The sequence below is a fragment of the Podarcis filfolensis genome (assembly GCF_964270895.1).
Source record: "Podarcis filfolensis genome assembly, chromosome: 2".
NCBI classification, from domain to species: Eukaryota; Metazoa; Chordata; class Lepidosauria; order Squamata; family Lacertidae; genus Podarcis; species Podarcis filfolensis.
In genome coordinates this window covers 95058081-95070826 of record NC_139605.1, presented here as the reverse complement: position 1 = coordinate 95070826, position 12746 = coordinate 95058081, and the positions used below count along the sequence as shown (strand labels likewise).

Here is a 12746-nt window from a genome sequence, read left to right as displayed (position 1 = left end):
TAGAAATTAGATCTACAGATCACAGACACAATGTTTTTATACTCTCAACCCTCAAGTTTTAGTCTACACATTTTGAAACATAGATAGAAAAGTATATGTACTTAGTTCACTTACCTACTCCAGCTCTTTCAGAAGCTACAATCCCAACACACATTTGGTCCTTGAAGACAGAAGCCGATGAACTTGGAGGCTGTGTTGCTTTGTAATGATTCCCAAGGTAGCCCTGAATGTCCTTCAGGGGCTGCTGAGGGATCATGTGAACTTTGAACTGGCTGAAGACAGAAGGGACATAGCAGTGCTCTCTCTCACAGTTGCAGAGAATCACTAGCCTATAATCATCATGGTGATTAAAGTGAAGACTCTGGAAAAGTTCCTCAGACCTGTAGCCAACATCATAGCTCAACTCATCTGCAAACAGCAAGGTGTAAATCTTCTTCCCCTTATAGCCTGGAGTGAGGCACCGCCTCAAAAACAGCGCCACTTGTTCATAGCTGGTTTGTGGTGTGCAGAGCAGGACTTCATCATAAGAGGGTAGCATCTCCCCTGGACTGTTCATGTAGATGGCCAGTGCTGAAGCCAACACCTCAGAGCGAGGACAGAGAATGAGGTTAGGCCTGCCAGCATGAAGACCTTGTGGCAATTTTCGCATAACACTCTTCTCCAAATCTGCCAGGGTGGCCAAGTAAATGCCAAGGGTTTCAATGTCCAGGCAGCCTGGAAGGAATGAGCCCATACTTCTCATGTAGGACTCCCATATATGTTCCAGTTGTACAGTCAACTCTCTCCCTCTTGCCACCAGCCCAAGCAGATCAGCAAAATTTCTCTTTGGCTTTTTAGATACTACTTGGTCGGAGACCTCCTGGACATCTTGCTTGCTGCAGTTGCGCTTTATAAATGACAGCATCGTTAAGGCAGCCTCACTGGGGCACTCTGAACCAAGCTCCTTGCACAAGTATACAAACTGTTCTGCCATATAGTAATTCAAGTAATAGTACTGGGATCGCTTCTCCAACATAAACTGGTTCCACTTTTCCAGGAAACTCTCCATCTTTTGGCAAACAGTTGGCAGAACTTCTGTGACGTCTCCATTTCCAATAAGGGCATAACCAGAATTTAAATTGAAGTCCATGCTAAGGCAGAATTCATGATTGGGTGAGCAATATACATCAGCGACCCAAGAGCGGAAAAGCATGTTTCCAGCAGAATAAAGGTCGATGAAAGACAGTGCAAGCCTCTGGACGCTAGAAAATACCTGGGTGTAGATTAAGCAAACACAATGGGGAATATGATGCAAGTGTTTTGAGTAAGAAGATGCTACCAAGATTGTCAGTGAAAAGGATATCATGATAATAAAACTATCAATTAGAAAACCAAGCACTATCAATTAGAAAACAAAGCACTATGATAGCTTCAAATTACATTTTGGGAACTCTTGAGCACATTATTTCCTATTAATTTCTCAATATGCAGTCTAGAAATGTGGTGTGGCCAGAAGCAAAATAATATCATTCTGTCCTTCCCACCACACCCCTATCAAGATACACATAGGAAATTGTGGTGGAAAACTGACCTCAGAAAACTTCTCCACTTCTGTACTTTGTTCTATCTTTCCTGACATCAGCATCAGCTTATTCATCAGTTCTTGGAGCTCTTCCAGGGAGTATTGCCGTATCTCTTCTTGGCCACCATGGCTTTCTGAGACGGTCAGGCACAGGACGGTGTCCAGAGAAACCTTCCAACAAATGATAATGACTCCAAATAAATTTGATCTTTGATTTACTTCCTTATACAAGGAAAGCCCCTCTGGCTATACCTAACTAGGGCAACTGAATGGTATTAGTAAAAAGAAGCATCAGCTACACCCAGAAACTATTACAGTGGGAAGCTCCAAGTTCCTTGGAAACAATGATAAACAACTGGCAGCATTAGAAAGCAGTCATTATTTGCTGTTACATGTAAATACTGGAAGGAGGCTGCAGTGGTTAGCTGATTACTGGCATCCCCCTAATTACATGGCAGATCCGTTCTTGGCCACTCTGCACATAAGTGAAATCACATAAAGTGGGGAGCATCCTCTAAATACCCTTTAAATGCCCTCTCTATCGGTCTCTCTTCAATCCACACCAAAATTACTCTATCCAAAAATATCCACAACTAGAATTGAAAATCTGGGGCCAGCAGGAGTTTACACACCCCATGGTCCCCCAATTGGCTAGAGGGGATGAGATAACTTCCAGAACAGCATGCTGGAAGAAGGGGGGGGTGAGAAGAGAGGGGAGGATGTTTCATCTGGCAAGCTGAATTGCTTGAGCTGACAGAACGGTTCCCATTGCACTATACTGAACACCCAACAGATATCAAAGAGTTAAACAGCTACAGTGGGACCTTGGGTTAAGAACTTAATTCGTTCTGGAGGTCTGTTCTTAACCTGAAACTGTTCTTAACCTGAGGTACTACTTTAGCTAATGGGGCCGCGTGATTTCTGTTCTCACCCTGAAGCAAAGTTCTTAACCCGAGGTACTCTTTCTGCATTAGTGGAGTCTGTAACCTGAAGCATCTGTAACCTGAAGCATCTGTAACCCAAGGTACCACTGTATATAATTTTTTGTAGAATCTGAGGGCAGTCCTGTTTCAAGAAGCTTTTAATGTTTGGTGTCCCCCCACCTTTATTTGTATTTTTGTTGGAAGCCACCCAAGGTGGCAGGAGCAACCCAGTCAGGTGGGTTGGGTAAAATAAATAAATAAAGTTATTGAATGTACATAAAACCAGCACTGCTACTTGAGAAGTCCTCTTCCCCCTTCCCTCTCAAACAGAAAAGAACGTGTCAGTATTAATATTGTTTGGAACACCGGCACTCACTTTTTTATATGAACACTATCCTTTGCTAGCTCTTTCAATTTACAGCTGGTTGTTTGTTTGATATTAAGAAGATAGCTAGAAAAATATGAGCAGAAGGGCTACAAAAACTGAAACAGCATGCAGCATACACTTTCAAGCAATGTCTCACCTTCTGGCCTTCCTCTGGTGCCCTAATTTGGTAGATTCCGTTGCTATTGATTGTTGTTGCCAATGATAAAGATGACTGCTCCACAGAGCCATGAGTCTCTTTTATGTCTTTCAACCATTTCAGGTATCTTGCAGAATCACACTGTGTATGTAAGGAGAATAAATACACTAGATTTGTCTCACTACCCCCACACTGTTATTCCAGTTCAACACACAGAGTGAAACTAGGCAATATGACAAAACTGGAGAAAAATATTTATTATTAATTATATTTCTAGTTGCTTTTTTCCCACAGAAATGGCTCAGTGCTACTTACAAAACATTGCAGTAATCTAAGTGAATGTTAGCATAAAATAAACATCAGAAGACAGGCTAACCCTGTCTGAATAGGGTATTGTTGGGCCCCCATTCAAAGCTCATGGGAGGTACACTGCACCACCAAGGGCACTTCAGCCTCATGATAATAAGGGATCCAGAAGTACTGTAAAGTTACACACCTGTTCCTTCAAAGGGAGTGTAACCTCATACAGAGGCGGACAAACCCCATGCTTCCATTCTAGGCAATCACTAACTAACAGCACCTTATCAGGATTAAGTGCCAGTTTATTGGCTCTCATCCAGTCCATTACCAAGGCAAGACTTCAATCTACCACATCTGCTGCTACTCTTGCAAAGGTAAATGAGATAACAGACCTGCATATCATCAGCATATTGCTGGTAACACACTTCAAAACTCTAGGTGAACCCTCTCAGCAGTTTCATGTAGAAGTTAAACAGCACAGGGATAAAATCAAATACTGCACACTGAAGACTTTATGGGGATGGAGCCACCACAAAGCAGTGCAGCTAACCCCCAACTCAAGACAGCTGCTCCAGAAGACCATGGTTGATGGTACTGAAATAGGAAGTTCCATTCTCTGAGTATAATACAGCTTGGCTTGTACAAAATATTTAATTAAAACAGGCATGCCCAAAGTCTCGGGGGCCTAATCCGGCCTGCCAGTCAGTTTAATCTGGCCCCTGTGGCAGTTTATTTCCTGGGGTAAAATCCTAAAAAACCCTCAACAACTTCAATCCTTTAAAAAGGTCAACAACTTTGGTTGGCTCTTCACTTCATCAAATCTGGCCCTCTTTGAAAAAAGTTTGGACACCACTGCGTTAAATACATGTAACATGCTGTTGCTTCTATAAATTGTGTATGAGTTGCACTGGGTAGCCTTTAGACATAAGTAGTTAAAAGGCAGATATTGCCCGGTAGCTGCAACTTTAATCTCTCTTCACGTGAGCCAATAATTTTATGCAGCATAGTAGTACATCAGCAGAAAATCACATCAGGCATGAAGCAAAGTTAACCTCTCTATCAGATACACAACTACCTAAGAGCAGGTACAAGCTAACGTAGTGCTAAAGAAATTACCAGTTTTTCAGGGAGTTTAGGATCACTTTCCAGGGCTTTCCACAGTTTTTCCAAACACACCAGAAATTCCTCAAACCCTGACTCCTGTTTCAATTCATACAGCAGAGAAGAGTAGCCAAGCACAGCATCATGGAAACAGGCCACACGATCCACATCCATGTCATTTTCTCCCGCAGAGATCGATGCCAGGTCCACAAATACCTTTAGCTCATTTATATCTAGGGGAAACAAACAACGCACTTTCAGGGCTGAACTAGATGCACAGTTAAAAAGAGATAGATAGATAGATAGATAGATAGATAGATAGATAGATATCACTCCCAGGTTTTTTAGGACCTTCAGCAAAAAAACACAAAAAAACACACAGATATGTATCTGTTTTACCTTTTAGAACCTTTTTTACCCAGCTGGCAAACTCCCTCCTCCGTGCAAGCTCTTCAAGGCACCTATGACGTGGTTCAGTGATGTCTTGCAGCACTTTCATAGCACGTATCAATGAAGTGCTTATGGAGGACAGCTTTTTTCTCTCTAAGGACTGGAGTTCATCTTCCTGAAAAGCAAATTATATGAATGAACAATGACATAATTATACATATGTCATTCTGCAATTTTTTTATGCCATGTAGCCACCATGTCCACAATCTGCAGATAACTGGTAGGATGTGTATGCATCTGTGCATGCAGTGGAGATCCTAACCTTTTCCTACTGTGCCATTTTTCTGTGGAAAATAGCCCTTCCAACTGTTTTCACCCTCATAGGAAAAATATATTGGTACTTTTTTGTGGGGAAAATGGCATGTGGGGAAAGGATTATGTGCTTCAGTGCACATCAAATTGCAGCCTCAGCAGCTGCATTTCTAAACAAACAAACAAACAAACCAACAAACCTGAACTACCCATAAGTAAGTCCTGCTCCCAATAAAAACTGCACACTAACATTTATTGATATTCCTTCTTCTGCTGTGCTGTGAAAACTGGATACTTTCTCTCTCTCTCTCTCTCTCTCTCTCTCTCTCTCTCTCTCTCTGTGTGTGTGTGTGTGTATGCTTTAAATGTGCTTTGAATTTGCTTTGAATGTATGGTGTGAACCCGCCCCGGCTGTAGGATAGTTTGTTTCACTAACCATATGAATTTACAAATGGCCATCATAAACAAGCATTTGCATTTGTCCACTTATGTCTTGCTTTCACAGGCTATAACATCTGTCATGCCTCTGACACATTAGCATTATTGTATGCATTAGTATACATCTGACACACAGATCTGAGGGAGTGGGAGGTTTGCATTATGATCCCTGCCTAATCCATCAGGCATTCTCCTATGTTTACATGTTCGCACAGTAAGATTGGCTAGTGATTTATGGGCATATTTACTTTCATGCAAGTGAGAACTGTTGGTGAATCACACAGAACTATAAGCTTGGGAAACAATTTCAAGAGTCTAGGTCTATTGTACAGCTGACAGCCTCTATGATGAATAATAAATTCCAAAAGAATTACATCTGTATTATATTCAGATTTGCAGGGTAGCAATCATATCTAGTCTAAAGAATAATGATCAAAGAACTCAAAACATCTGAAGTGCTTAGCAAACCTATACCTTACCATACAAACTGAGCCTGTGATAATAATGCCTTCCATCACAAAACAGCAGTGCCCCTACCTCTGACAAAACACAGGAAAACACACTATGAACTTCACACCCATTCCACCTTCTTCAAGAGTACATTCAGTTTACGCACTCAACCCATTGGGTGGGAAAGACCATTGAAGGTTTGGCCCAGCTCTACTAAGAAGTGCACCACTGCAATTTTAGAAGCTCTTTAGGGACACAGGTGAATTCTGAATGCACTGTAGAATAGCCAGATGCAAGAGAGAACTGATTTTCTTGAAATAAAGGGATAGTCCAAGGGTGGCACCGCCTCAAAGACATCTTCCTGGGTGTCTCATGCCAGTGGTTTGCAAGGCCACCAAAGGAATAAAATGGGTAGAACAAAGGATGGGATTGGTTTCCCTCCCCCTACTATAGGTTTAAACACACAAACCTCCCTCCAGACAAGTGAGACATAATCACCGTTCAAGACACATTCCAGCCAAAGCACTTGAGAAGGGTGCAGAGTAGGGTCTGAGAAAGAGGTGTGCCATGTCTTGAGGCTCCCCGCTCCATTTTTCATAGTTGTGTAAAAGAAGGAATTTCAACAGGGATAGCTTTTCATGCTGAAATTCCCTTTTATGCACAACAATTTAAGGTGCAAAAGCCGTATTCTTTTTTGCACCTGAAAACCAGCCTTCATGGCAGCCTTTTGGGTGGTGGGGTTTAAAGAGATATACTTACAAATTTCAGTAATAGTTGCAGGTCTTTGAAGTCACCAGAGAGGTTTAAGCCTTCCCTGACCGTGTCAATAACTTTAACACAGCCCAAAGCCAAATGTAATTTATGATACTGCTGGATCTGCTCAACTCGTTGCTCTACCCATTTCCCACTGTCTTGAGGCTGAAGATGGCATATAATCTGAAAATCCTTTTTCAGTCCATCATAATGGTTCGTAAAATTCTTAAAGAGAAGGTCCACTTCAGCAAATGTGAGCTCTTCAGATTTCAGGCATTCATAGAGTCTGGAGAATTCATTGTAACAAGATTCAAATAAAGATTCAGGATTCAAAATGGCAATGCTCTCCTCTTTGCTCAAATCCTCAGTACTGCTTGCCAGCTTTTTGGCTGCCCACTCCCAGCAGTACTGGAATATATTGCTTTCTTTAAAGTTATTCATAGTTTCAGTCATCTTCTTTTGGGCTGGACTCAGATGGTAATGTGTCTCTATTTTATCATCACTCTGCAAAACTGAATGCCTCACATTCACAACATCATGCAATGCTTTTGAGGCCAGGTTTTCACTGTGCTTCTGTTCCATTTCAGCAATATCCACTGAAAAGTAAAGAGAAACTCTGAAGAAACACTCCAAGTTTAACATCTTTCCTTTGCTGGGCAATGAACTATATTAGCATCAAACACATTTATTGGTAGTTTGCTAAAAGACTAGCAAACATTTTCCACTGCCTTTCCATCTAGTTTACTTTGAAACCTGAGAATGATCCCTAGCAGGTAACAAATTAAATAGCAAATGAGGCATTAGAACAGTAGAAACTATTTTGAATTCATTTACCCTATATTTAGTTTCACTAGCCGACTATTAATTTAAACTGGAGGAATGCTTCACTTGAGGAACACAAAGTTTATTTTCTTTTCCTTTCCTTAATTAAAGCCACAAATATTACTCAAGCAAGTTTCACATTTTCTGTGATGTTACTAGGGTGTCCAGGTGTAAAAGAGGACAAGGCTTCTGCATCTTTAATACTTGCAAAGACAAATCCTCATTCAGTTGCAAAAATCCATAACTGACCTTGGGCTGGCTACTAACTTCTCAGCCTTACCTACTTTTCAGTGTTTGGTGGTTGTACGGATAAAATGAAGGGTAAAATGGATGTGAGAAGGAGAGCCTTTTATGTTGATCTGAACTGCTTGAAGGAAGTGTGGGATGACAACACAAAAAATTAAATATAAATAAAAAGAAGCCACTGAAGGAGATTTGGAGAGGGTGTTTGGGCAGGAAATTAAAAATTAAAAAAACCCTCTAGCTTTTCTGCAGATGCTGAGTATATACTCCCACCTACAATCAGATAAAAGAACCAGGGACTGAGCTAAGGAAGGAGCTGTCTTGTATCCATGAGGAAATTCGGTGCAGGGGATAATAACCAACACACTTGCTTATCAGGTGATTGAAGAAAAAGATGGGGGAAGTAAAACTAATCTTATATATACTTAAGCATTATATATCTCTAGGCATCATTGGCTTAGAAACTCCACCCAGTGATTATATCCTAGACAAAACACAGCCATTGGGTCCAGCTTTTATGTTAACAGTGTAGAACTCATATGCAACTTGCAATAAAAAGCAACACTTTTATCATGTGAGTTTCACTGCAACTACCTGTTACACAGCTCAATTTGGGAGCAAATCTGTGTGCATGGTGAAAGTCATCACCTTAGAAACTGTAGAATGGAATGGAAGCAAACTTAAGTCAAGAAAACTCTGGCTCACGGCTAAACAGACCTGTACGCCTACTTTATTTTTATTTTATTTTTAAAGATTTCTATTGATTTTTACAGTTTAATACAATCATCATATACATAAAAAAGAATAGAAACATCTCAATCTCCCCCCATCCCTTGACTTCCCTCAACTTCCCCTTCTGGTTCTTTAAATATTTGTTACTTCTGCTTAATTTGTTTTTCCTTATTTTGTAGTCTTTTAGATAAATGCTCTTAAGTTCTTAACATATCTATACCATGTTATATTTCATGTCTTACACTTAATTAATTTCTAAACTGTTATTTCTTAACTTTTACTCTTGTTTTCTTAATTGTAAGTGTTTACTCAAACCCTGCTAGTGAGTCCATTTCTTTACAATATTTTTGCAAGTACAACATAAACTTTTATGCTGTATGTCTACTTTAAAGGCAGAGAAGTGCTTGGCAAAGCTTAAGGTGAATTAAGATAATGCTGAAGAAGTTACACGACTCATTGCTCTGAGGAACTTTTCATGAGACAATAATACAGTATGTCACTCCCCAGAAACAATTAATTTAAAATAAAACACCTGTTGTCCTGTCACAATACAGAACCGAATTTTAATAATAAAGGGTGGGGCAAGATAAAAGAGTGAATCAGATGACAGGAAAGTTTGGAGGTGTACAAGGATCAGAAAGAGATTGCATCAAATGCTATAGTTCAATCAGTGACTAGAATTCACTTCTTTTTAATTTAATTTATTTTTGCTTAGCTCCCATGTTTTTCTAATAAAGCTTTATTTGTTCTGGGGCTTTTGAAGTCCAATTTGACTTTTTGTCTTATCTTTGAGTGGAGATGGGATTTCTTACTTTCAGCATGTTCCATGTATTGAAGTTGCTATTTGCTCTGACTCAGGCTTTTGGGGTCTGGATACTTAAAGCTCATGAACAGTTTTGAACAGATCTGGTTTTTACAGGTTTTCCTTTTCCCTGAAATGATTTTTATTTTTGTTTATCTTCTCTTTATTCCCTTGTGAAGCTTACACTTCATTATACCATTTCCCCTATATTTATTCCCTAAACATTTTCCCTATATTTTTTACCTGAACTTCTCATTTGGACCATTCTGGATACACTAAACATGGTTTTTGGATTAATCTTTCTCAGCTTTAACCCTGAGTCCACAGAAGGCAGATTTTTGGATATTTACGTGATTCATAGTTATAGTATACCCTTTTTACGCCAGTAAACTTTTAATTAGTTTGGAAGGTTGAAGTTTCAGAAGGGTGTAATTCAGAACTTAGTAACAGAAATGCTTTATGGATAGCTGTTTGATTAACTACCTTTATTTTAGAATTTTCTATGGTTTTCCATTTATAAATTGCAGTCTTGTATTTCATTCATACATTATTTTTATTCTTATATTTTGGATATTCCTGGGTTTGTCATTTCTATGCTTTGAATTAAGTATATATTTCCATTTTATATTATTTTTGGTCTGGCTCTGATCCCTTTCTGATTACTACCACTAGCTCACTGAAACATGGTCAACTGAGTATAATTTAAAAATCTGTTTTCACTACTCTTCCCTGACACCCTGTACCTTTTTAGGCAATGAGAAGGACAACATAATTAGCTAGGGAAATGACTGTACTCTTCAACCCTCTCCTCTTCCCTGGAGAAATTTGAAAGTGATACAGTAAAGCAACAGAAAACAGAAAACCTCTGGTTATTCCATTATCTGCTCACACAAAATTCTTTAATTGCATTTTATGCTTTTTTCTTCATTATTTGGTGGGAGTAGAGTCCCAAAACCCATAATGGAGGATTGGAGAAGCCTTCCCTGGTTGCATGTATTATGTCCTTTATATATGTTTGAGATGTTATCTTATATATGTGTATGTTTGTGGCACACACACTTTCAACATATTTCAAGATTTTAAGATGTACTGGCTAAGTATGTAAAAGAAATGAATGGCCTCGGCATTTGATGTAACAATTTTGCTCACTTATTGGAAACTTCTGCTGCCTTTTTATTCCTTAGTCTTGCCTTACTTTCATTCCCAACATTAGGAGCAAATATGAGCAAAAGAAAATCACGCTTATCTTTGAAACCATTACCTTTTACAATGTCTTCCACCTTCCGAAACATGCTCAAAAAGAATTCCAACTGTTTTTGCTCCTCTTTGACAGATGTTAGTTCTTGCAGCCTCAACTGAAGTACTACTTCTAGTTTCAGTATTTGCTTTGGTTTCTCCATGGATGAGAGAGATTCATTCACTGAAATCAGAATTCTTGTTTACAATAAGCACTGCAAAATCCTGCCCTCCTAATGGTGCAGAAGCAAATCCCTGCTTGACCCAAAAAAGGAATTCCCACCCCTCGCCTTGAGCGCTGAAACTTCTCATGAGAGGATGTCCAGTGGAGAGTTAGAAGGCATCTGATGATGTTTATAATGACTAGCTTCCTGGTAGGGAAGCATAAGCCAGAGCAATGGGTGTGGTGCCTGAGGATGAACAGAACATTCCATCTCTCCTCAATCAGGGCACTCCATTTCTGTGCTAGCTGTGCTGGAGGGAACCACAACTGTATAGTGAGCATAGAAACACTGGATGTTGGCAGAAGAGGGGAGCTTGTCAGCACAACCCATCACGAGGCTAGATACCAAGGAAGAGGGTATTTCTGCTTTATGACATACATAATGGGAAACACTAGCTGAGGAAAAATGAAGTGATCTGCCTCTCCTTGTCAAGCACATCCCACACCCAAAGCTTCTGTGTAAAACTTCTGTGGTTAGGGCAGGAAGGCTAAAAAGGTTTGGCTGTTTGGAAGGTGCCAGTGTGCCTGGTTGACAACAGGTCAGATCAGTACCTTAGAAGGCTTTCCTTCTCTTGGTTAGCATAAATTGGAGGATGCTTCTCCTTTATGCCAAACAACAGGAGAAAAGCTACACTACTAAGCAAGGGATGCTAGCAATAATAACTGTGGGGTGGTAATGTTTTCATTGTTACTATGTTATGTATTGTAAACTGCCCTGTGACCCTCAGGTAAAGGGCAGTATGAAAATTTAATAACTTATTTATTTAATGATAATAATAATAAAATAATAGTAGGGGCAGCATGACTGCTCTTCTCTTTTTCTGCTCTTCAGAATGGAAAAGAGGCACTTTCATGCTCAACAGCAGAAGTAAACCCTTCCAGTGTGCAGGTCCAGCTAGCTGTAAGCCAGGTGGATCTGAACCTCCTGCCTTGGAAGAGAAAGGTGAAAGTAAATGTGAGCCCTATTGAAGCTAAGGGGTGTTCTGCCTACCTTAATTAGCTAACACTTTTAACTAATTGAGCACCCCTGGCTAAATGCTCATGACATCCTTTCTCATTTTCTGCCTTTGTCTCTCACTTGGATTCACTATTTCTGATACTCTGATGCAAGCATAAAAAAAACATATGCAATATCTTTTAAAAGCCTATTGATTGATTTATATTTTACACATGAAGGGATAAAAAACTCACTTACTTAATTCCCAAATGAATACAAATTGCTCCTTGCACTTTATAATTAATTCCAAATGTCTAATTAAGATCTGGCCTGTCATGAGATTGTCATAAATTTCTTCATGTACAGACTCGGTGATCTTCATTAATGCCTTGGCATCAGCAGTAAGTTGGCTCAGGAAGTCCCCACTTCCTCCTGTGAGATTGGTCAGATATTAAAAACAAGCAAATAAACAGTTTTCATTATTGTGCTATAAACCAGTACATACGGTACTTAGTAACTACATCGAATGTCCCTTTTAAGTTTTGAAACATTTTACTTTGATATAATAGTGATACCTAGTTAAAAAAAACAAACCACACAAAAAAGAATTGTAACAATCTGGAAGAAATCAATACCTTCCTCTACTTACAAAAACTGTCAGTGAAAACAAACCAAATCATAAAAAACACACACAAACCCCTCCACAAGTAGCCTGGAGGCTGGCAACATGAGAACAGACCTTTTCTATGATGGCTCCCCATTTTTCAAATGCTCTCCTCAGGGAGGCTCATCTGGCACCTTCGTTACATATCTTAAGGTGCTGGGCAGATGCTTTCCTCTATAACCAGGCCCTTGGCCTTTAACTATCTGTGGCCTTTTCAGTGTGGGTGGGATGTTTTAATGTATTTCTCTTTCTTCTTGGTTTTAATGTATCTATGTGGGGTTTACTGTCTATTTGTTTGGTTGTTAAGTCACTTTGGATTGCACTGGGGAAGATAA

The 12746-nt window shown here is 39.6% G+C and overlaps 1 protein-coding gene across 1 annotated transcript in view; it reads right to left on the bottom strand.

The window, feature by feature from the left end:
* RNF213 (ring finger protein 213) overlaps positions 1-12746 on the bottom strand; it is an 88907-nt gene that overhangs the window by 41840 nt on the left and 34321 nt on the right. Inside the window, exons 18-25 of the mRNA XM_083598468.1 lie at positions 12006-12179; positions 10613-10771; positions 6759-7348; positions 4809-4974; positions 4425-4642; positions 3009-3149; positions 1571-1732; positions 115-1252 (exon numbers count right to left, since the gene is read on the bottom strand). Coding sequence (XP_083454594.1) covers positions 115-1252; positions 1571-1732; positions 3009-3149; positions 4425-4642; positions 4809-4974; positions 6759-7348; positions 10613-10771; positions 12006-12179 — 2748 coding nt within the window. The remainder of the gene's footprint in view (positions 1-114; positions 1253-1570; positions 1733-3008; positions 3150-4424; positions 4643-4808; positions 4975-6758; positions 7349-10612; positions 10772-12005; positions 12180-12746) is intronic.